This window comes from Thunnus maccoyii, chromosome 17 (assembly GCF_910596095.1).
Source record: "Thunnus maccoyii chromosome 17, fThuMac1.1, whole genome shotgun sequence".
Classification (NCBI taxonomy): Eukaryota; Metazoa; Chordata; class Actinopteri; order Scombriformes; family Scombridae; genus Thunnus; species Thunnus maccoyii.
Window position 1 is genome coordinate 6,338,067 of NC_056549.1, and position 26,242 is coordinate 6,364,308.

Genomic DNA, 26,242 nt, shown 5'->3' on the forward strand with positions numbered 1-26,242 from the left:
ATGTTGCACCATAAGACTTTAATCCCTGTGCTGATTTCTCTTCTCCTGCAAAGAGCTGGGAAAGACTCGCAAATATGCTGACTGTATACTCCCAAGGATGGGAAGAGTTTGAGAAGAAGAGGAGGAGGAGGAGGAGGGAGGAGGGGGGGATAGCGGAAAAATTAAAGAAAAAAAAAAGAGAGATGAGAGACGGCTAAAAACCACAGTGCTCGACAAAGGGAGAGATTTAGAGTCGGTTAGTAAAAAAGGTGGTAATAATAAAAAATGATTTGAACATTTTACCAAAACCAAACATCATTTAAAAAAAAGAATACAGGATTTATTGAGAGAACTCAATCGGCACAATTAACAGAATGAATTGATAGATTACAGTGACTATTTTAATACAATATCAAATTGAAATACTCAAGTAAAATACCTGAAAATTGTACTTAACTACAGTATTTGAGTAAACGTACTTTCCACCACTGCTCTTGTCTGATTGGTCATTTAAAAAAAAAAGAAAAAAATCCAGTTGTAAAAACAATCCAGGTACAAGTATACAACAGTACAATTTAAAAAGCAGTCTGGCGGACCAATGATCCAACTTAATCATAAGGATCTAACTCTAAATGGTTGTTTTAAAGGGTAAAAGATTGATGGTAGAATTAAATACTTTCTTTCTTTTCAGTTGCTCCGCATTACGTCACACGGGGACGAGAAGAAAAGTAAACAAAAGAGGCTGAGAGAGGGACTGCTGACTGAACGATTTATAAAAAGTTTCGTCCCTTCTTCTCATGAATACAAAACACAGAGGAGAAAAAAACACAGAAAAGTTCACAGAAAATGATTCACCTCTTCTTTTCAGCTGAGAGCAACATTATTCTTCATTTATCCGCTTAAATGTGTCCCTCCGACGGGGCTTTCTTCATTTTCATTGTAACGGCGATCGGACGACGGTGTAATTATCTGAATCACACGGTTTATCGGACATGACTGAACTCACCCTGAGAAGAGAAAAACAGTCCCTTTACCCTTCAATGACTTTGCACTTAAGTCTGAATCGATTCTTGAAAAGAGTTTGAATTATTCGTTTGATGCATTGTGTTTATTCTGTTAAGAGTTCTGCTGAGTGTGCAAACTAATTCTCATAGTAAAATAAATGTTTCTTACTGTATCTGCAATATTCAGTTAAGGAGCAACAATATAATTTTACCATCATTTCTGCATGAAAGGCTGAATGAGCAAACACGCTTAGTCTTTATTAAAAACTCTCTAATCTACTTTATGCAGATAAATACATTCATGATAAATGGACTACATTTACAGAGTGAACACACAGCTCGTCTGGAGCGGTTTGGATTCAATATTTTGCTCAAGGACGCTTCGACATGCGTCCAGGAGGAGCTGGAGGTCAAACCACTACAATTAACAGATGAGCTGAGCCGCTGTTTAACACCTGACTTGTATTTTAATTGAGTTACAGAGGAACTACACACTCAAATTCTTTTAGCTCCCTCCATCCCACCATATTTAAAAAAAATGAACCAGAGGACCACACAGGACGACTGTAGGAGGCGTGGCCTTGTCAGCAAAGGCATGTATAGGTTCACAGTTTTTTTTAAAGGTTTATCTTGAAGCTAATATGAAGCTTCAGTCGTCCAAATGAGTCAAATCAAGTAGATATCTTTCAACGTTACAGTCTTTTTAGTGCTAAAGTCCCTCTTTCTGTTACTATACTTCAGGGAAACACAAAGAGGGAATTTGATGTTAAAAAGACTGTAAATGTGTCAGATATCCACTTGATATGACTAACTCAGACTGCAGAAGCCTCATATAAGCTTCACATCAACTTTTAAATGACTGTGTGGACACATTGTGGATTTTGGCCTCCATCACTTACACTGAAAGCACATTTGAAGGGGATCTTTTAATAGCCAGTATGAACAAGAGGAATGATTACAGGAAGGAGAAAATAAGCAAATTTTGAGCAGAAAGAGCATTTTTTTCCACAAAATATGTGTATTGCATTGTATTCTGACCACACCACAGCACTGAGACTGCTCTTGTTAAAGTCTTCAATGACATACACTTAAACACCAACAGTGGCAGAATTACAGTTTTAGTATTACTAGATCTCAATGCCGCATTTGACACAATCGACCACAACACATTACTAGACAGACTGGAAAACTGGTTGGGACTTTCTGGCACAGCCCTAAACTGGTTTGAATCCTACTTAAAGGACAGGGACTACTTTGTGTCTATAGGTAATTACACATCTGAGTGGATAAATAATGACCTGTGGAGTTCCCCAAGGCTCCATTCTGGGGCCTCTTCTGTTCAACATCTACATGCTCCCACTAGCTCAAATTATGGGAAACAATACAATATGCTACAACAGTTACGCGGATGACACACAAATTTTCATAACTATATCACCAGGGGACTATGGTCCAATACAAGCACTGAGTAAGTGCATTGAACAAATCAATCATTGGATGTGCCAGAATTTTCTTCAGTTAAACAAATACAAAACTGAAGTAATTGTTTATGGAGCCATGGAAGAACGTTTAAGAGTCAGCCCTCAGCGTCAATCAATAATGTTAAAAACCACAAACTGAGCCAGAAATCTTGGTGTAGTCATGGACTCAGACCTGAATTTCAACAGCCACATTAAGACAATTACAAAGTCAGCCTACTATCACCTGAAGAATATATCAAGAATTAACGGACTTATGTCTCAGCAGGATTTGGAAAAACTTGTCCATGCATTTATCTTCAGTAGACTTGACTACTGTAACGCTGTCTTCACAGGTCTCCCTAAAAAATCAATCAGACAGCTGCAGCTGATTCAGAACGCTGCTGCTCGAGTCCTCACTAAGACCAAGAAAGTGGCTCACATCACTCCAGTTCTCAGATCTTTACACTGACTGCCTGTCTGTCAAAGAATTGACTTTAAGATATTGCTGTTGGTTTATAAAGCACTAAATGGTTTAGGGACAAAATACATTTCTGATCTGCTGCTACATTATGAACCATCTAGACCTCTCAGGTCGTCTGGATCAGGTCTGCTTTCTGTCCCCAGAGTAAAAACTAAACATGGAGAAGCAGCGTTCAGTTTTTATGCTCCACATATCTGGAACAAACTCCCAGAAAACTGTAGATCTGCTGCGACTCTCAGCTCTTTTAAATCACAGCTGAAGACTTTTCCAAATCTGACACTTTTTAATTGTTTTTATATGTCTTTTTACTTGTGTTGCTTTTATATTCTGTTTTAATGCCTTTTTTGCTCTATGTAAAGCACTTTGAATTGCCTTGTTGTTGAAATGTGCTATACAAATAAACTTGCTTTGCCTATTGTTGGAAAAATCACATGTATTAATATCATATGCTGATATACAGTAAGCAGCACTTTATTAGGAACACCTGTGCAATCTAATGCAATCCAATACAACAGCTCTGCCATTAATTCTACTTTTAAGAAGCTTAAACATTTTCAGTTTTTGTTGACATTGTCAGAAAGGTGATAATTCCACTTTATGGTTATTGTTGAGGTCGTAGTGGGGTTGGTGGTGTACTGGAGTAATATTTTGCCTCCATCATGTATGTTAATGGGGTGGATAAAATATTAGGAACACTTTTAGCAAAATAGATACTTAATCAGTTCTCTAACTGGGTTTTGACATGTGTGCATGTGTGGTGGGATGAAAGGAAAAATCATTACTATATATTCTTGCATCCAATATTATATTATATTTGGCCGTAACTGAAACTAAAACTAATATAAACAAGCCTGAGTGAGTAACTTGGCTTCTCCTGGTGTTCTTTGCATGTAAATATACTGTGGTGGTTGTCAAAGGGAGGGTGGGGGGGGGGGGGGCACACTTAGCAAAGAGTGAATTATGGGAAAAAGGACCATCGGCTCTGCACAAGTCCTGGCTTTCTTTCTCTCGTTCTCACTCTCTCTGCGGCGAACCACCAGCGGCTAATGATAGTCTAGACAGCGGCGAAGTGGCGGTGGTGTGGCTGTAATGATAGGTTAGATAGCAGACAGACGGCTGGTGCGGGGGACCAAATCACCGCCATCTCCTCCTCTGTCACTTTTTCAGCACCGGTTATTTTATCCTCTGGTGTTCAGAAGAAGGGAGAGAGGAAAGAGCTATTTTCATCAAGACTCCCGCTGTGCTGTGCAGCTTGGTAATGGAAGCCATGTTACCATCATTTCAGTCTTTTCCTCAGACTCACTACTGTCGATCAGTTGCCTTCATCTCCTCTGTGAAGAACACAATCACTAAATCTGGCTCTATAGCAAACCTGACGTATCTTATACCAAATTAAATATTCACTTATTGAACAGTTCAACATTTTGGGAAATACATTTTTTTCTTTCCTAGCATGAGATGTTAAGAAGGATATAAACCTTGTGTGTGTACTAAGTACAACTAAAGCTCACAAATTAACACATTGTATGTTTAATCTCAGAGACGTAAAAACTAGGTGACATCCCGGAACTATTTCTTAAGGAACAACAGCGTATTAATCCGCCGACGTACTTCTATGCAGCACCTCCAGCCACAGAACGGGTAGCAGAGGTTTTAGTATCTGTGTTTCTAGTCATTTTTTCTAGCAAAAATACCAAACATTGATTGTTTTACGGATTTTAAATTGTGAATATTTGTTGCTGTATCTGCGTGATACCTGCTGGACTCACAGGATGTTTTAGAGGAGCAGAAAGAGGCAGAGTTGTGTGTCTTTTCTTTAAAATAACTGATCAGTCATTTATGCATACGGACCTGATACACTGATATCAGTCAGTGTGAAACATGTCCTAGCGGTGATTTTCGCTGTAATTGTATTTACGCTTTTAGCAATTTGTGTTTTGTGCAATTTGTGTGCATGTAACAATATTATATTGTATATATTATACGATAAATTATTATCACACACATTTTGATTTAATATTAGGATTTATAGCTGTGTTATCGAGAGCAATATGATATGACCCACCGCTTGTTTTTGTACATATACGCACAAACACACAACATGAAGACTGAAAAACTGAAAGAAATCTTTGCATTTAGTGATTCATGTTAATGATACAACTGAACACAGATGATGAGCAACACATAGAAAGACAGAGATGATGTGAAGATAATGTATTTAGTAATTTAACTAATAAAAACATGTTTGATAGCTTAGTGTGTAAAGCAGGGTGAAACAGAAACAGAAATAAAAAGAAAACTTAAGAGTAAAAGAAATAAAAATAAAATAGGTTAATGTTTAATGAAGCACAAACGGAAAAATCTGAATCTAAATGCAGACAGAGTTCGGGTTCGGTTCAGTTTTTACTTCTAAGGACAGTTCTTAGTAAACTAGTTTCAAACTAGTGATTTACTAAATCTGGTTGCACCATTAAAACTTAAGAATATCATTTCTAATTTACACGTAAATAATATGTAAATCAGTCTCTAGGAAACGTCTTTGTCGTTATCCAATCAGAAGCAATCAACTATGTAACCAGGAGGTGACTGTTACATCACTTCCCAAAATAACAGTTTTATGGTCCAAAAGATAAAATAAAGTGAACTGCGAATCCTTTGTGAACGTAGGTGTGACTTTGTTTTATTTCTATCTACATACCTGGAGAAATACGCGTGTTTTATGCTAAGCTAACCGACGTTATTTGGTCATTTAGTGTAACGTTTTTGGTTTAGTAATTTGAGGTATACTGTGTTTTTTATGTGAAATGTAAAGTGTCAGGTCAGATATGTCGACCATATTCCATATTACTTCTTTTATTCTTCAATCTAAACAGCTCAGATATTAGCGCGCTAATGTTAGCTTTGTCAGTTGATTCATTCAGCAGTTAGTTGCTGTAAATATTCAGTAACAAATCATCTCTACGTTTGTGGAGCAACCTGTTTTAATTTATGAACAGCTGCTGCAACCAGCTTCTGAGATTTGTATGAAATGTATTTTGGCCCTAAACTACTGAGACATTTTTAAATATGCAGTAGTGTTTTTAAATCAAGTCTTTAACAGACTGGAAACCACTGCAGAACTGAACAGGTGCAGCATGTTAATCTTTTCTACAGCTTCTGTGTTCTGAGTTGTCTTTTCGTTTTTTTGTAGGGATTAAAAACAAAGGGAAGACAAAGAGGAGGAAAGTGAAGGAGAATCCAGTATTTATGTGTACACTGGAGGGTGAGAGGTGAGTGTTGTTAGGCCTGTCACAATAATTACCGTCTTATCGTATGATAACATTATTATCAACATTATCATGTCCATATATCGTCTTATCGTACGACATATGGACATGACCTGGATCCTTTTGGTCACCTCGATACTGCCCATTGTGTTTATACATAAACATTTTAGCCAATATGATGCCAGAATAAACAGCATAAGTTATTGTGTGTCGTCTCTTTGAGGCAAATAATCTGTCTTCCTGTTTCAGCAGGTTGTTTCCAGAAGATTTTGATAAATCGAGTTTTTGCTCCTGCTGTTAATATTAAAAAAAGGGGAAAGTGGTGCGTTGAGGCCCTTTCTTCCTCGGCCTCCACAGGCAGATCTCCCACTCTATGCATTATCAGTCAATCAATTTTAATTTATATAGCACCAAATCACAACAAAACTCATCTCACGGCACTTCTCACATAGAGCAGGTCTAGACTGTACTCTTTAATTTACAGAGACCCAACAATTCCCCCCATGAGCAGCACTTGGCCACAGCGGTAAGGAAAAACTCCCCTTTAATGGGTAGAAACCTCAAGCAGAACCCGGCTCTTGGTGGGCGGCCATCTGCTTTGACCGGTTGGGTTGAGAGAGAGATTAGCGGTTAACAGGCTATTTATGTCACTCTGGCTAAGTAAGTAGTCGCCGCCATTCCTCACTGCGCACGTCCCAAACGGGGAATGTGCAAGCGAGCAGCACCGCTCATATGGCATTAACCGTAAAATGGTCTTAAAATGACAATAATATCATTTATCACAATTATTTCTGGGACAATATATCGTCCAACAAGAGTAGTTATCATGACAGTTTCTATTTAGTCTGTATTGGTGTGTGTGTGTTCTTACCCTGCTGCTGGGCGTTGAGCAGTGTGGGGTCAACAGTGGGCACTGATCGGGGCAAAGGCACTGGTTTAACTGCTTCTGCTGGTCAACAAAAACACTTCAAATTATGATAAATACTCTAAATAATAAATTCTAAAAACTCATGTAGTGAGTCTAAATACTGTATGCCCATTAGCTCGGCCACAGGAACTCAAAATAGTGCACAAAAAAAATAAAAGTAAAATTTCAAAATAGGTGACAAACTTTTTTACAGTGTAAATTTGATTCAGCATCACTTAGACTAGAAGAGTCTGGCATTCACATTATTACTTATTTACTTACTTAAATGACTTTTAATTGCATGTTTTCATCCAGACTTTTTGACATTCTCACACATGATTTACTACTTGAATCGAATTCCAATAAATACCTTTATTTCTTATAATAAAACCCCAAATAACCACATTTTTAAATTGAGTGAATGAAGAGCAGAAATTACAACATTAAAAGTGGGATCAACCACACTGTCTCTGTTTCGGTGTCTTTCCCACACGCTGAAGCCAACAGATATCATGTAGCTCTCGTGTGATTAATAACAGTCCGTTTACTATCAGCAGCGTTCACAGGGAGTGAACTCGCACCTCGTCCGTCAGCGGCGCTTTCAGTGATTGGACGAGCACCAAGGTCAACCTCTGTCGCTCATTTCGTCGAATCACTTCTTCCTCGCGGCCGTGACTAAATGCCAGCCAGAATGTGTTTGTGTTTCTCTCTCTGCCAACTCTTTGTGCAGCTCAGCTTGTGTAATCTATAATCAAGTGTAAATGTCTTCTTTTCTAAGCGTACCAGCACTCTTTGAGTGATTGTTGGGTCCGTCGCTCGAGATGGGAAACAAAAACAAAACGTCCTCTCACCCATGTGCCTTCAGAAACTGTTACATAACCCTTTGTCTTGTACGCACTGATTTGCCACAGGGGTAAAATTAGGTCTTCTTGTGTGAATGTGTACAGACACTCACTCAATATCTTTTTTTATGTCAACCTCCCAATAACTGCAACTCTTGCAGAACTTAAACTCCTCATGGAGGTAGAATCTGGCCACATACTGTAAGATAAGATCCTAAACTGCTCACTTTTTCCTCAACATTATACGCTTCATATGAGTACAACAGCCCAAACACACACACACACACAGCACTTGAGTATGTGAGGGAGTTTCTCCGGGAGGTGTGTTACCAAATGCAGTGCCAGATTATTGTAAGGCTGTCAACCACTCAGTGTTATCAAGGGAAATTAGTGAGAAAGACGGATTACAATTCCCGATGATAAGACTGCTGAGTAAAAGATGATCCAACGCCTCAGTTTAGACAATCAATCATCAGAGAATAATGTGATGCTGTACACACCTTTCCAGTAATACTCATACCGTTATGGCGCATCACCAGGTTCGATAGTGGTATAATTTTTTCCAATAGTTTTCACAGATCCTTCCTTTTTCCAGTAAGTCCAGTAAATGCTTCAGAGCTGGATGTGTAGCTGCTTGGCTTCATTCGCTGAGGAACTGCTGAAGTTGATCCAATTAGGCCAATAGGTAACATCTGAACTACAGAGTCTCCACTCAGCTGGTTTATCTCATTTAAATGAGAGGAACTGCTGTTTTCAATCAATCAGCATCCATTTCTGTGATGACTTTGAGTTAATTCAGGCTGCAAAAGTTCGCAAAAAAGCTGCAAAAGCTCAAAAGATAATTTGAATCAAGTTTTAAATGAATTATGTCTATTTGGAAACCACATGGAAAGCCTGATAATTATTGAAGAGGAACGTTTGGAAGAAAGACGTGACAACTGAAGAAAATTCTGGCTTTTACTCTTTTGAATGTTACTAAAAGTGGGTCCAAGACTCATTTCAGCTTTTCCTTTTTAAAAGAATTTCTTATTAGGTGTTAAGTTAAGTGTTTTGACATCATTGGGACGCTGCAAGAATATCAATGAATAAAAACTGAATCCATGAGTTCAAGATGTAACCCCAAACAAGACTAAGAGTACAACCATGTCAGAAACTGTCAGTCAGTTCTTACTGTGGGTGCAGCGATATTTCTGCAGCATTCGTTGCAACTTGTAGACGTTATGAGTCATTAACTTTCACACCTCTACCATCCATCCCATATGATGTAAATGTGGCATTTCAGTTGAGTGCAAATGTCAGCATGCAACATTTTAACATGCAGATGTTTAGCAGTAATATTATTTGCTATGCTAACCATCTTATTTTAGTGCGTTAGCATGCTAGCATTTCCTAATTTGCATTAAACAGCCATAGATGATGGTACTGTCTTCGGTTTTGCAGGTGTTTGGCCATAAATAAAAGTATTGGACAAATTGGATTAAGATGTGTACCATGTAGTGCCAATCCATCCATTATTTTCTATTTATATATTTTACTCTGAATCGATGTCAACCTGCTAGTGGTGCAAGAAGAAAAGTCTGTAGAAATTTTGTCAGTCCATGTTGTAAATTTTTAGATATTTCGTTTAATATGTGAAACATTTGGACGTGCCAGTGCAGCTCTAGATGCAAAATCAGGATATGATCAAAGTCAGAGTATCTGTACCAAATTTCAGGGCAGTTCATCCAAATTTGTCAAGACGTTTCAGTCTGGATCAACCTAGAAACATCCTTTCAGCATGGCTAATAATATGGAAAAACTCGTGGGTGTTGATTATCTGACAGTGTTGTGGAGATGAATCATCTCTGTGCATCATACCTGAGGGAGGTGGCAGCTCAGCCGGAGTGTTGGCTGGTGCGTGGGCCCCTGGTGGGATGTGGATGTTGTTGTAGTTGGTGGTGGGAGGACCAGTTGGCCCGGTTTCAGGACTCGGGGTAAAGCCAATCCCTGGGGCTGGACCTGGACCCAAACTCGGGTCGTGGTCCTCGAACTGGGAAGGAGGACCTCCCCTGAAGGAACCTCCGTGGGAGAGACCCTGGCCTGAGAAACCTTCAGCTCCGTATTCATCTACCAGAGACACAGTGAGAGAAGAAAAAAAGACAAAGAGCTTGATGAGACTGTTGGACTTCATGTTACTGACTGACAGTATAAATGGTTTGTGTAGTTTCAAACAGCCAAATTTAAGACACTTCAAAACATTAAACACTTCATTAAATGTCTCTGAGTAATGCTCAGAGGGACTATTTCTTTGGTAGAAAGTAGTTCCACCAAAAACTGTTGACAGCGTGTCCTGGAACATCTTTTCTAGAAATCCACATTTCTGTAACTTGGATCCAGACTGCTGAATCATCAGCCACATCTTAAAGTTTTATAGAGAATCAAACAGGTCTTATGTTGTGCTCGTTGACTGCTGTTTCCCCGTTTGGAGAGACAACCGAGCCGATCAGAACTGAAAATGGCCACAAAAATGGTGATGAGTGTGGAGACCAACCAGTTATACACATTGTAGTAAGGCCACATTCAACATTAGCAGGGTCATCCAGCTAAAAGGTTTAACTAGACTCAATTTGTGCCACAACGAAACATAAGAGCACATTCCTTTTAGAGGTGAAATGATTCGTTGATTGACAGAAACTGAATAATCGTTTTAGTAATTTTTGAGCAAAAATACCAAAGATTTGCTGGTTGTAGCTTCTCAAATGTGAGAAACATGATAGTTGATTCATCCAGGAAATAACAAGCATTGTGTGCTTGTGTTGTACACAGTTATACTTCTGCTGCACACACCTGTTTCCTGCAAGATAATCAATACGGTGTTATTCCCGTGTTGTACAACTTCCAGTTCTAGCATTTACTTCCTCCTCTTTCAACAATCACCTCTTAGAATTGGGGTCACCGCGTATCATGAACTTCATATAACCTTTTCTGTTTCTTCTTTGCCAACAAACTAGTCATTAATATTCTTACACAATCAAGGTGCAAGAGATCTTACTTAGAAACAGAACAATGTGATTACAACATATCAAGGTCAAATAGACAGAGTCAAGAGTACATTGTGTTCTTTGAATAGAAAAACTGATCAGTTGAATAAACTTCTACATTGGTTTATAATCATCAAAACATTAATATCATAATACAGTGTTTCCTCCCATAGTACACTTCTAATTATCATAATTTCCACCATAAGTGTTTTTATGTCTCGCCAATACCTGAAGCAACACACGCCCACCAACGCAGCCCCCTACATTGTTGTAATGCAAAAAAACAACTACTCTTAAATCAACACCTGAAATCTATCGTTTAAAAAGAAATATAATCTGGATGGAAAACCTTTCACGAAAAGTGGAATAAACTAACCAACATGAACATAATATCAAAACTAAATGAATGAAGTGAAGCAAAATGGCAATTAAGTCTGATCAGTCTGAGTTTTTACATTACAAGCATTTTTTAAAATCCTTTTAGAAGCAGAAACAAACTTCACTTTCTTGAACCAGAGTGATTACACAATTACATTATAAAAACAGACATTTTACAACTTGGGCATATAAAATTGAAACTTTCTGCATGGCTTAATACCATGAGGGTTAAGTGCATGGATGTATACAGAGAACTGGATACAGGAAGAGCGCCAGGTTTTGAAGCCAATTTGACATAGCGGCCAGACCGTGTAATTACAACGTCACGTGATGCACACTGGCCCAAAAAGACTTTCTCCCATAGACTTACATTGTGAAAGAGAGACGTCACAACCCCCGCAAAATGACTCGTCTCACTATCAGAATTAAATCCGTTCGGTCTGATCACATTTCAAAAGCTTTGAAGAGCTGCATGATTGAACTGTTTTATCCCCATTCAAGTTAGCCAGAGGCCTAAACTGGAAGTAGCCGACTCGGCCAGCGAAAGTCACTAGTGCGCATGCTCTATGGGCCGCACAATGAGGAGGTCTTCCTCATTCCTGGTACTTTCATACCAGGAAGTTGATTTTTTATTGCTTCATGAGCCACTGAGCAACTTTCATAGGAATGAATGGGGCCCCGCCTCTGACGCTGTATCCTTTATACATCTTTATTTTGACATCTTTATACATCCATGGTTAAGTGGGGTAAGATTTTTTTTGTTATGAGGGTAATCATTAACAGTCAATGTTAAATAAACAGTCGATGTAAAGATGATCAAACACAGTTCATATGCTCTGAAACTGACAAATGACAGCAATAAATTAAACTTGTCATGACATTATGTCCGATATGTTGTGATATAACCAAGTTTTGTTGGTCAAATATACACTGAACTACAAGCGTCAGTGATGCAATACATCATAAGAAAATAATATTACAATCTATGCAAATCACATCTCTCAGAGAAACCGCACAATTATAGCATCGCCCTGAAGCATCCATCGCCAATTTTGATGTTTTCATCCAAATTCCTTCACCTTAGCCTACACAAAAGGTGTCTGTGCTCACAAAGAGACCAGATACTAAGCTGTAGAAATGAAATCCTGCTGCTACAGAAGCCTTCGGCAGATTGGTGGTTAATGGAGGGGCTTCGAGCCCTTGGCCCCGCTCGATTTCAATTATCTCACGCTAAAAATTGTTTCTTCATCAAAAGCACATCAGGTGACAGGGCATTTAAAATGGGTTTAGGTGGGATGATGAGAATTCAGGAGAGTGAGATTAAACTGTAGTGCCAGAAAAGTGTGTAAATCACATTCATGGATGCTAAATCCGAAATTGGTTTTGGGTGATGTTGATGACTTTCTCATTGCATCTTAACTGTGTCTAATAGGACTGTAGAGAACTGAATCAGCCCTGCATGACTTTATATGCTTTTGTTGTTACGCTACAGCGTTTCTTTTGAACCTTTTTTTGTGTTCTGGACCTAAAAGTGAAGGCTATATACTTCGTCAAGGTATAAAAGTTAAGAAGTCTTTACACAGCCATCAATGAGTAACAATAAAGTGACTATTTGAATTGGTGAGAGAGAGAGAGAGAGAAAAAAGCAGGCTAAAGAGTTGCACATGCAAACAGCATTTTAAAAATCTGGTCCAAAGCAGCAGGAGGTTGACAACAATGTGTACTGTTTTTTTGGTTTTTTTTGAAAAGGAAATGAATTTTCACAAATGCAAATTTTGTGCAGCAGATTATTTTTACATGTTTGGCAGTAAAATGGTGTTTTGTGAAGCAAGCTGAGATCTACTAAAGCCCAAACCTTTACATCTCTGTCTCTACATACCTATAGCCCAATTTTAGATTAAGTTTTAAATTTAAGGTGAGAATCAAGTTTAAAGCATACGGCTGGTGATTTTCTATATTTTTCTCATGTTTGGATCCAAACCAACGATGAACTGAACTACTAACAAGTACTGTGTATGTATCCAAAGCCTGATATATCTTATTCTTGTGTGCTGTAGACCTCCGTTATTGTCCAAAAAAAACATCAAAAACACATCTGTGAGCCACACCGCTGTACTGGGTGACATGTTCTTTCATCATGAAGAGTTTAGTCACATTAGTGTGTTGAGAAACGGCTCCAAGGACAAACAACAGCGAACACGTTTTCAGTCTCAGCTAGCTTTTTGTGCTACATACTGGAAAGTCTTGACTTTGGACTCAACTCCTTTGAGAAATTCACAATGCCTGAGTCAGTCTGATATGACAAGCGTGAAAAATGATTGTTTACTGGAAAGAGAGCCACGTCCTGGTGCATGCACAGTGGCAACTTCCTGTCACGGAAATTCTAAGTCCACAGACTTAAAAAGTAAGCGCCGTTATGAGTCTTTGGAACCGTTTCTAAACAAACTAACATGACCAAAACTCTTCATGATGAAGGAACATGTGACCCGGTGCAACGGTGTGGCTCACTGATATGTTTTTAATAGTTTTTGGAAAACAACAGAGGTCTACGGCACAGAGGAATGAGATATATCAGGCTTTGGATACACGAACAATACTTTGGATCCAAACATGGGATTTATTGACAATAAGAAAAACATAGAAAAATCACCAGACATATGGTTTAAGATGACAAATTAACTGGTACAATCAATGAAAGATTTCTGATTCAGACTTCCACATGTCCTAATAAACATGAAAGGTAAAAAACCTGTTAAAGAGATTAGTAGAGATAGTAATGCTAAGACACAGAAAAACGGTTCAAAACAAAGATTTGCTTCACAGAAAACACACAACAAAAAGACCAAAATCAACAGATGCTTGCGAAGAGAAAAAAAAAAAAAAAGCAAAAGAACGAAAGAAACAGCCTGCTGTGTTTTCATCTTCCCAACATGAGCCTCACACTGGAGACTTTGCCTCTCTCAGCAAACCACACCTAACACAAAGAAAACATTTCTGGACAGCCAGAAGATATTTTGACAGATTAAAAACGTTAGGCTGGATTTGCAGACACAGGCTGTATTTGACACCATGTTAAACCCAAACCTCTGTCATTACTGCATTATAGGCAGGAAGGCGAGACGCGCATTAAGAGGCGATCTGACACTTCACAAACGTTTTGCTGGAACATTTTCTTTCATTAAGTTGTTAAACTGTGTTGATCCAGAGAAAGTTAAGTGAGCGTTCACACTTTTTTTTTTCAGGGTTCATTTCTTCATACTCACATATGGACGCACAATATTACTACATTCCTTTACTGTTAAAATGTTGTCAGTAAGCAATATGAGCACATCTGCACACTAGAAATGTGTGCATTTGGAAATTTATGTTTCTATAATTAATTTTTTATAAAACAAGCAGGCCTAGCTTGTTATTTAAAGTGTTGAGTGTCAGGAAAGATGCATTATTGTCGTTTTGCATTATGAGTATGTGGTCATGCAACTGTTTGTATGAGACAAGAGTGGGAACAAACAATAACACCATTTGAGTATTAAATATTTTGTGCGAGAGTTCATTCCTCTGGAGTCAGACTAAAGAGTTGAATGCTGTGAGTTTAGGAAACTGCAGAAACAATAAAATAATAATCACAGATCATTTATCAATGGTGTTGAATCACTGGAACGAGTACATGGTGAGCTTTGAGGGTTGGGTTGTTTTTTTTTCCCAATAGATTTTACAGTAAAACTAAGGCAAATGTGAAAATGATTACCGAAACTGCCCTCAAAGATCAACTTCCTGTTTCAGCTTTAACTTACTGTACTTACTGTTGTTGTACACAGTTTTCTTGTGCATTGAAGGATTATTATTGACATGTGTGACAGGTGTGCTCACGTTCAGTTTGACCTCCGAATGAAGTGGTATAGCTCTTGTGGATAAACTGTAGCTTTGTTTCCAACCTGTGTGATCGTTCGACTGCTCTGACTGATGGGTGTAATGTTATTATTACTGATGGAAATGATGGAAAACACTGTGTGAAATGGGTCTACTTTTAATCTTGTTTTAATTTCAGTGTTCAGAGTGGATTTGGTAGTTTTAAATGTATGTTTTAAATTCATTTACTGCAAAAACCAACTTTCATTTCAGTTTCAGTTCTAATTTGAGTCATTTTGGTAGTGTTTTATTTCCCGTTAGTTATACAGATTAAAGTGATTAACTAATATTTTGTATAAACTACAAATTCTTTTAAAGTATTTTAAAAGTATTTTTAATGCAGCCTCAACTGATTTTAAGTGGGAAAATTGTAATTCCTTAGTCCAAATACATTTTTATTTTCACTTGGGACAAAATATCTAATACCTTAGGATGCATTTTTACTTTTTGCATGGAAAATAGTGTCTCAAATTGTAAAGTCGTATAAGATCGTATTAGTTAAGGTGAAAAAAATGTTTTTTATTCTTATTTTCACCACTTCTTTAGAGATAATAATCTTGTTGTGAATAGCAGAGGATCTTGAAAGGCAAATTTTCCCACACTGCTATTAAGATAAAGGGAAGCATGTGCCACGAATGAATGAAATATGGCCTAAAGGTTTGGGAGAGAATGGACGGATAATCTCTATCTGCTCTCTGCCAACGCGAGCTGGAACAGTAACAGAGCTGGAAATGGATGGAAGTAAACGCTCATTAAAAGATAATTAATATCAGACTTATTAAAGATGGCTGGTTAACAGATGACGCGTCCATATGTGTGTGCATCGTCACGATAAATGTGCTATCATCACTTACCTGTTCAAGTATGACTGAGAAACATCCCTTTTTGCAACTTTCAGTCACGCTAATGACAGAATATGTGTTAAGTGCAAACACACACCAACAGAATAATAACAACCTACCATCTGAACGTCCCAACCACCTCGTTTATAGCAGGTTAGAGCGCAGATTTGTACCAAAAAAAAAGCACAAAACCAGAAATGGAAACTACCAGCAGCCAACTCATGAAAGCTGTAGATTCTGGTATGTTGGTGTAGTAACCACTGTAGAGGTAAAAACCATCATTTAGAGGTTTTATACCACTCTTAAAATCTCATTTAGTTGATATAACACCCAAAGTAGCTGGTGAAAAAAAGTCAACTTCCTGTCTTCTTTGTTTACAGCAGCAGCAGGAAGGATGATTCACAGTACGACTGTTGAACTGCTGGACATTGAGCAGCTTCTCGGGAACAGTTAGTGGCCGCGCGTCTTGCCAAAGGGCACTTTAAACAATGACTTCTGAGCTCTGGTTAGTTCTGTTCTTTCAGTTTGTCAGTCAGGAGCTAATCAGCTGCTATTTGGAGGGTCAAAAACAAATGATGTTAGTTGGAAAACGTTGCCAATGTAGAAAGAATATCTTGGAATTTATGTAACTAACTTTTACTGCACATTTCTTTACGCACTACACACTTTAGAAGTCTTATGTTTTTATGTCCTACATTTTATTTATTTGTATATTACCTGGTCCTGTGAGGAACGGCATGTATTTTTATGGATATGGTGGAATGAATGACACCAAATCCAAAACACCAACAAAAGCATCCTTACTAATCGTCCACTTCTTCCTGAACTAACATTCATTCACCAAATAAGTTGCCAAATTAAAAAGGTCTCTGTATGGTATTTAAACTCCAAATTCATTCAGATTAGTGTTTTTCCCCTGCGGAGAAAGTCAGACTGTCTGTTCATTACTTGTACATCAGGTCTGGATCACTTGTGTATTTAGTTCATACCTAAAGAGAGAAAAAAGTCTGAGAAGTAAGTTTGTTGAAAGCCATAAATGATCTTAAACCACCTGTACAGACTGTTCGTACTCTCATATTTAAGTTCAAAATTAATCCAGATTAAAGCATTATGTTTTTATGTCAAATTAGTGGTTTTGGCCCTGTGCAGTTCATTCGACTGGTCTTCATACCTCAAAGAAAATTCTAAGTATGACATAATTGGCGAATGCCACAAAGTCTATTAAATCTCTTGTATTTGCTAATAAAGGTTCTGTTCTTGAATGAGGCCCATTTAGTTTGGTTTGTCAGTCAGCCAGTTAGTTTTTTATTCACTGGTCAGCCAGAATTTAATCAACAAGCTTCACAGTAACTAAATTAAATGATGTTTATGAAGCACTCTTTAGCTAAAAGGCTTGATTGCATTCAAACTCATTTGTCTCTCTTGCGTTTTCATGCTCTCAATACATCTGACTGCAACGTTTGCAAGATTTAAGATGCCTTTTAATACGTTTTCCTGACTTCTGGGTCACAAAACACATCCTTTACATTTTTACAACTCACCAGTGGAAGCTGTTTTCTCTCTCTGCCCCCCCCTCCCTTCCTCCCTCCCCAACACCACTGCTCTCCACCCTCCACCCTTCCCTCCCTACATCCATTCCTTTCCTCTTGCTAAACACGTCCCCCTCCCAGTCGATGGAAAGTCAAGCCAGAGCTTCTGTGAGACAATGGTCTTTCTGTAACTACCACTGGTATATTTGTGTGGTGGTGAGTGTGAAACTGTGTGTGTCATACTGCTCTCCAGAGGTTAATTAACCTACTTCAACTGGTATCACTGCAGTGTCCAGTGCCTGCTGCGAAAAAGCAGCAACCAGCTGACGGAGGCCGGTCCAACAGAACAGTGTGCTGCTGACAAAAAGTTAAAAATGTGATGATGTACTTATGGAAAGTAGAAACAGAGAGTGGCAGGTTGACCTAATTATTCAATAAGAATGTGTTTTTACACTTTGTTCAATCAGCATGTGGGTTTTTGGAGTAATAACGAACGGTTCGTTGATCTAAAACGTCTGCTTGTCAAATAAAATCTAAACAAACAAGGAAGTCTGGTTACGCCACTGATTTTAGTTAGTGAATCAGTCAGTCAGTCAGGGAGTTGGTCAGTAAGTTAGTCAGACAGTCAGTGAATCAGTTCGTCAGTAAGTGAGCTAGTCAGTTAATGAATTAGTTAGTGAGTTAGTGAGTTCGTCAGTTAGTAAATATAACATTTTTTAACATGTGCCAGTTGAGAAATTGACCTTGAAGTGTCCTGGAGACTTTTTGCAGCAGGGAAAATTCACCGTTGGTCCATAAAAATGACCTGGACCTACCTGAATACTGTTGTGTCTACAGGATTAACAACAACAACAAACAGTGTGAAGTAATCATGTCAGAGAGGAATGCTCTCTGATGGATGTACAGATGTGCTCTCTCTCTATCACACATGACAAATCAAAAGAGAAAACATCTGGGATTTTAATTTAAGACAGAAAAAACAAACACACACACTCTCTCTGAGCCTTTGGTGTTTAACTGACAAGGGGTTGAAACGCTGATAAAATCCTGCTGCAGACAAACACACACGTGCTGGGTGGATGACATCAGCTGAGCGCTGGCGGTGCTATCATGATTTCATCACTGACACAGAGACCCCAATGCACACTGGGAGAAGGGAGCGTGTGCAAGCGAACACATGGTGTGAGAGTATGTGAGAGACATGAGAGGGAAAGAATAAAAGGACGGAGTTAAGGGGGAGAGAAAATGTGTTTAATGAACATGCATGTGCAGCTGAGGGCTCCTCGAGGTGATGTCATGGGTTAGCAGGCAACGTTTGGGTCAAACAAACACACATGTATGGAGCGGAGTGAGTGGGCGTGGTCCAGCAGATGTCCTTTATTTCAGCGAGGAATTTATCAACATCAGTTCACTGACATGAAAAATACGTGTAGAGTTTCCTCTACGGGGAACAGAAACATACTGTAGGTGTTCATGTCGGAGTACATTCTTGTTTGGTCGTGTGTCTTCCCGATCGGCCCTTGACGCAATTTCTAGCGCTCACGGTGCAATCTGAAAGAGTCCAGATGCTGTGCGGTCCCATGAGGCCCAGCATCATTTCTACTTGTAGCTGAAGACGCTCGAGTGATGGAATTACGACAATAATCCCTTGATTTACTGGTGTGCCGATGACTGACGAACTGTAATGCTCCAGCAGGTTCGCTTTATCTTTCAGAGTCATGATACTAAGGTGCAGTCTCTTTTGCACAATCCACATTCCACTCGTGTCTAAAGTTGAAATTCTCTGACTCCTCATTAGAGATTAGAAGTGATGTAATGAAGGAAATCGATCAAGGATAACGTCTTCTCCTGGGGGATTCGGCGTAATTCTAAATCAGGGAGTATTCCTAATATTTTTTTTAAGTTATCAAAACAGATGTCAACGAACACTCGAATCCGAAGACAAACTCTAAAAAGCATAAGAAGAGACAACTTTCTCCAGCTTCCAACCAAAACAATGGCATTCAAACACTGGACAGCATCCAAGAAGTCTGTTTTTTCTTCAGATTTTTTTTGTCTTTGTACTAGGGCTGAGAATTGTTTAGAGTTGCAACAACTGGTAGGTCAACAGAAAATTAATTGGCAACTATTTTGATAATAATCATTTTAGCCATTTTCCAGGAAAAATACCAAATACTTGTGTTAAAGCCTCTCAGATGTGACAATGTTAAACTTTTTTGTGTCATACATGATAATAAACTGAATCTTTGTATTTTGGACTGTTGGTCAGACAAAACATGACATTTGAGCATGTGACCTTGGGCTTTGAGAAATTACAATGGGCATTTTTCACCATTTCATAGTCAAATTGCTTAATCAAGAAAATACCTAAATGATACTTGTCTCAATACTCTCTGATGTCAAGTGAAAAACTCTGCCAGAGTTCTTGCAAACCATCAAGTCTTCAATGACAAGTTCATAAGACCCAAATGTTTTTGATATCCAAAGAAAAAATGAAGCAACCCAACCTCATCACCCACACAAACCTGTAACAATCTAAACCACATTGGCAGAAATGTTTACGACAAAATACCCAAGTCTCTCATGCTATACTGACAATGAGTTCCAGAGCAAGACTTATTCATATTTTAATAACCTGAATCTCTAAGTAACACTATGTATCTGACCAAACAGTCGATAGCACTTTTATACTTTACAGTTTTTCGATACTCGATGCTACAAAAGCATTTCGGTCGATACTCAGACAACTATTGGTGTTTGAAAACCAGCCTGACTCTGCACAGGAAGTTAGAGCTTGAAAAAGCAAGCATGGGAATGTAATTAAAATATATAATACGCACAAATTACGTAGGAATGCTCACTCTTTCCACATATCTGGTTTTGTATGGTTAAACCATAAAAACACCTAAAAATTTTTTTACATTGATAATATAAAGCCCTTGGCAGTGGGTTTTATGCTATGAATCATAGTATCACTGTAAGAAGATGGAAAGGTCAGACTTGCCTGTGTAGCTATCAGAGACAGCAGGTGTAAGTTTAGGGTTATGGTTAGGGTTATGGTTAGGGTTATGGTTAGGGTTATGGTAAGGGTAGTGATTTCAATGGACTTCAGGTTTTAACTCATCAAACTGAATTACCACCTGCCAAAAGATAAATGCTGGTATGCTTTAAGGATGGTCGGTAAATTAGGCCACTGAGGCAGCCACTCGAGCAGAAAACCATCTTTTGGAGGTCCTAATCTATTGCAAATCTCCCGTCGGCTCCTGAAATGCTGAATTTTAGGAGGACACGGCCCCTGTGTCGGCCCTATTTTTTTCCCACCACATGCTTCCCAGAGCGCGTTGAACTTTTAAAAGGCTGCAATGGCCGTTCTGTTGTCTAATTAATTCAGTCAATCTCCTTGGGATCAAGTGGTGTTTTCCCATGCTTTCTTCCTCCGAAAGGTTATGTTTTATGGCGTTAGCCTGGCATCCGAGGCCAGAGCTTTTCAATGTAACAAAGGTCAGGGAGTCAGAGTTGATTCGTGCTGGATATGAGGGGAACGGAGAAGAATAAAATAAATATCAGCCCAATCTCACACACATTAATACACATGGAGGTCTTAGACACACATAAAAAGGCCGATTTCTAAGTCAGATTTGAATATTTTCACTCTTTCTCTCTCTCACACATAAGCACAAACTTACTTTGGACGTCAGAGCAAATTACATGACTAATCTACTCTCCACACACTCCTAATCTCCCAGCGTCTCCGGTTTGTACTGCAGGGCTTTCCTGCAACAGCCTCAGAACTGATAAGGCATACAATACAAAGCTGAGAATCACACACACACACACACACACACACACACATAGAGACAGACAAAACCATGTCAACAAAGGAAGTTAGCCTCATGTTCTCTAAAGAGCAAGCTCAGGAGAGAAAGCGGTGGGTTTAACATCGATGTGCGTGCGTGTGCCATATCAGTGCGTCCCACCTGCTCTCTCATCCTCGTCCATGCCGATGGGCCCGGCCTGTGGCGTCTCCCCGTTTTTCAGACAGTTGTGAATGTAGGTGGCCTTCCAGCGGGCATACTTCCTGTGCTGGATGTTCTGGTAGAGGTGTGGAGGTACAGTGGAAGGTGGAATAAAGAACAGGGAAGGGGAAAGAGACATAAAGGTTACTATTAATCGAACTGGACGGCGGTTTGTAGAGAGATGGGGTGATAAACAAAAGTATGTAAAAAGGTCAGTGGGTGGGAAATGGGTACATAGTGGACTTGACAAAGGCCACAAGCCAAAACATGGTCTAACAATGAAGTTGTTTTAACCTACAAGTGCTGCTTGAGTTTTGACCTCGTCAGACTATTTCCCTTCTCCTTGGAAGTAGGTGAACTTGTTTCGGAAATCCATAATCTACATATGGACAGGGGGCAGGTGTTGTAGTGGATAAGGTTAAGGGGTATTTGATGAAGAGTAGTTGTTGTAAGTTGTAAGGGTGACACAGAGTAGGCATCAATAAAGAGGAGGCAAAAAATAGGTGTTAGTTGATGGTTATTACCCAGTCAGTTGATGGGGACATTAAAAATAGGATATATAGGAGTGTTGGATTGGGTGTTAGAAGGGGGGTAACTGAAAAAGAGGTTAGGGGACGTCAACATAGAGCATGATATCAGAAGGTAGGTTTAAGAAGAAATCATTTGGGACGGGTTAAATAGAAGAATCCTTTTTAGGGTTAGGTTTTGAAAAACCTATTATTTGTTGAGTACATGAAGAGTGAATATCATTATGGATTTATAGCCGATTATTTTTTCCAACCAACAGTCCAGAAGCAAAAAAAAAAAGCAGTTTACTGTCGTACATGACAAAGAAAAGCAACAAATCTACCAATTTGAGAAGCAGGAACCAGTGAGTTTTTGCATGGAGTAAGACTAAAACACACAATCGATTATGAAAGTAGTTGCCAATTAATTTTCTATCCATTGACTAATCGATTAATCAACTAATCGTTGCAGCTCCAAGTTGTTTGTTGAGGTTATAAGAATTGGAAGCAAATGTTATGGATTGATTGATTGAAATTGAAACAACATGACATGTATAAATAAATAATATATGCAGAGCCTCAACCAGGAGGCATCAGTATTTGTCAAAAGGATAAAACACAACACATATAACATACAACACAAGAGCTTATTTCCATTGCGGTCCTTTGGATGTAGGTGTGTAGAGGGGGGGCAGCAGAGGGAAGGCAGCAGTACAATACGTATTCAGTACAAAGTATCCTACCAATTCAATAATTAATACATGAGTCAGTACTACAATATGCAGCATAAAACTATAGGTATGCACAAACGGTTTAACCTATACCTACATTAGTCAAAATTAATCAGGCTTAAAAACCGTAGGGACAGGAAAAAGCTAAAGATTTGAGAAAAAATCCAAAAACTGAATACAGATTTGTGTATCAGAACCTTGTTTTTTCTCACGATTCCTCAGATTTATCTGGTGACCCTTCTTAGGGGGCCGACCCCTAGGTTGGAAACCTTGGAAGAACTTTTTCTTAAGTAGGATTTTTCATGCAGGACTTTTACTTGTAATGGAGTACTTTTACACTGCTGTATTGGTACTTAAGTAAAGGATCTGAGTACTTCTTCCACCACTGGTGACAGGGTAAGGGAAGAAGTGGTAGGGGTAGAGGTAGTAGGGGGTTAATTGGGGTAATGGTGGTAAAGGGTAACTCTGAGTGGGTTGAAGAGGCAGGATGTTTTAAAGCTGAAAAGAGCTGAAAAGGCAAAGCGAGGTGGGGGAACCAGATGTATGCTGACATGAGGCTGATAAGAATGAATAGAGAAATTCCTGGTTGTGCCAGATAAGTGCCATGTTTTCAGCAGCAACATAGAACAATGACACACTGGAGTGCTGAGGTGTGTTCTGAGGCAAGGCTATGTTTGTATGGGCTCAGTCTCATTGTAAAAACAAGTGGCTAGTGGCTCGTCATCTCTAATCAGTGAATGACTTGGCTGTGATATTACTCCGTGCCTTGGAAGGACAAGAGGTTTAATGTCACAATAACAAAATTTCACAAGAAAAGTGACTCGCTGTAAAGCTATTTAATGAAAAAAAAAAGAGGACATGATTTCTGCCAGGAAAGGGAGGACAGGGAGAGCCTCATAATGTAATAGGGTATAGAAAAAACCCACAGTCCAGTTTCTCAAATGTGAATCTTTCCTAGTTTTCATACTATTCTGTGATAAAACTGATTATCTTTAAGATTTGTACTGTTGGTCAGACAAAACAACACACTTTGGAAAGTGACCACGGACTCTAGAAACTTGTGATGGAGACATTTTTCTCAATTTACCAACATTTCACAGACCACAAGAATAATCGAATAATTGAGAAAATAAATGGTAGATTATATAATAATATAATATTGATATATTTTTTCTAAACTGTAAAGAGTGGAGAGTGAATATAGATTCACTATAAATATTTTGCCATTCAAATTTGGAAAAAAATGTAAAAAAATGCCCTTGATGTTTTATGCTATAGCCCTACCAATACTGAATTTTCGAGGCCGATACCAGTATTAATATCAGGGTTCGTACAGCTTTTAACGAGTAAAATTCTGGCACTTTTCAAGCACTTTCAAGATACATGAACCAACAATTTTCAGGCTCTCGAAGCCTTTTTCATCATATCTAAATTGTTACTATGATGCAACTGTAAAAAATAAAGTTCCTTTATATCCACGGCAATCAATGTGTATCGTCACTTTGTTTATTTTACCAGCTGTTCATATTTACTTTGACTGTATTTTTTGATCATGATTATTTAATGCTTGCTAACTTCCAGAGTAAGGGATCAACAGAGGACTTACCTAGCTATGAATGACGAGTGAATACGAGAAAAGACTCAAAGATGGCACCCGTTTGCCCCGCCTGCACATTCCCGCTTGGCCCACAGACTTAACATTCGTATGACGTCACACACTGAGAAATGGCTTTTCTAGGCTCTGGGAAAGTTTTACAAATATAAAACCTCCAGGGATTCAAAATTCATAATACAAAGAGTAATGATTGACCTTGGTTTCATTTCGAGATGTCTCTTTTATAATGGCGGTCTATGGGGAAAATGCTCTTTGGGCCCCAAAGGATTCTGTCGCTGCAATATGGCAAATCGCCACTGGGGGAAACTGACAGCTGCGTCTTATCAGCTCTCTTACATCCATGGGATAGCTGCTAGCAAGTGCTGATTTCACTCATTAGCATCCCAGCATGCAAAGCACACCAGTTTGGAACCTTGTAGTCAGTCAGATGGAGGTCAGATCAGGTTCTCACCCTAAACAAACCACTCCAGAACTCATTCATGGGTGGACGGAGACCACTTTCTATAAAGGGTCTCTGTCTGGTTGTTATGGTCGAGGAGTAAAACCAACCAGAATCCCATTCAACCCCAGTTTCTCCTAGTGGTTAGACCAGTGCCTTGCATGGTAGCTTACACCATCATATATTTCATTTCTGCATGTTTGATGTCATGTCCGTAATTTAGTTTTACTATGTGTGTCTATGCATCTTATTTTTTCATCCTGTGAAGCACTTTGTTGACTTTGTGTCTTAAAAAGTGCTATACAAATAAAGCTATTATTATTATTATCGCTGTGTGAGCTTGTACACGGGTGAATGTGAGGCTATTGTAAAGTTCTTTGAATAAGTACAGTCCATTTACCAGGTTTCACTGAAATATTGATATTGGTATCAGACTCTAAAATTCAGTATCAGTCAGACTACAGTATAAACCATCAAGGGCAGAGATGCACTTGAGACAATGAATGATGTTCAATAAGTCTTCAGTGTGTCTTTTTCCAGAAACAGTTGTTGGAAGAGGAAAGCCGTCTCAAATGCAGGCCAATACGCTATGTTGGTCTCTCTTTTCTGTTTTAGTGTCAGTTCTTTAGCACAGATACATAATTGTTATCAGGCTTTGGCCACACAGACAAAACCTGTTACCGGGATGAATGTTATGCTGGTTTTGGGTGTCTTCAGGGGATTTTTAGATCATTTTAAAAAGATAGAACAAAGCCAGCTGTATCCTTTAATAAGTTATCTACCTTCCTGCCTTATCTGGACCCCTTACAGTAATCTATGTTTTGTTCTAAATCTGTTTTTGGTTGATTTTTATCTCTTAAGAACGTTTGCAGAGATCAGACTGGTGATTCCCGACCAGGCCTTTATCTTACCTCCTCTGACAACTCCCCGAACACAGACAAGACATCCAGCAGCAGACTGGCTGTGTAGAAGGACTTGATCATGTTCCTGTGGGAAGAAAAGAGGAGGAGGAGGACAGAAAGAATCAAAGATGGTAGATGAGAGGGTGGAAACGGAGTTATAGAGGTGAAGATGGAGGGAGGGTTTAGAAATTTAGAGGGATAGAAGAAGTGAAAGATGGAGAGAGGGAGGAGAAAGAAGGAAACACAAAACTTTTAGTTCATCAGTTCAGTGTTTCAGCAAGGTATGATGCAACATGTCAATAAGTCACACTTTACACTGAGCTCATAAAATACAGTAGAGGGAAAGCTCCAGCTTAAAATATCATTTAGGATGGGATTTTCTGTAATTATTACTGGGGTATGGGTGAGAAATGAGC

General features: G+C 38.8%; 1 protein-coding gene across 2 annotated transcripts in view; it reads right to left on the reverse strand.

Moving 5' to 3' along the window:
- The window catches only part of vta1 (vesicle (multivesicular body) trafficking 1), a 77,711-nt gene that overhangs the window by 10,464 nt on the left and 41,005 nt on the right, over positions 1-26,242 (reverse strand). The window contains exons 4-7 of one of the 2 annotated variants that reach the window (XM_042389613.1): positions 25,836-25,911; positions 21,595-21,709; positions 9,797-10,045; positions 7,062-7,136 (exon numbers count right to left, since the gene is read on the reverse strand). In XM_042389613.1, coding sequence (XP_042245547.1) covers positions 7,062-7,136; positions 9,797-10,045; positions 21,595-21,709; positions 25,836-25,911 — 515 coding nt within the window. Of the gene's footprint in view, positions 1-7,061; positions 7,140-9,796; positions 10,046-21,594; positions 21,710-25,835; positions 25,912-26,242 lie in introns of both variants that reach the window. The other variant, XM_042389612.1, reaches the window with a different exon arrangement.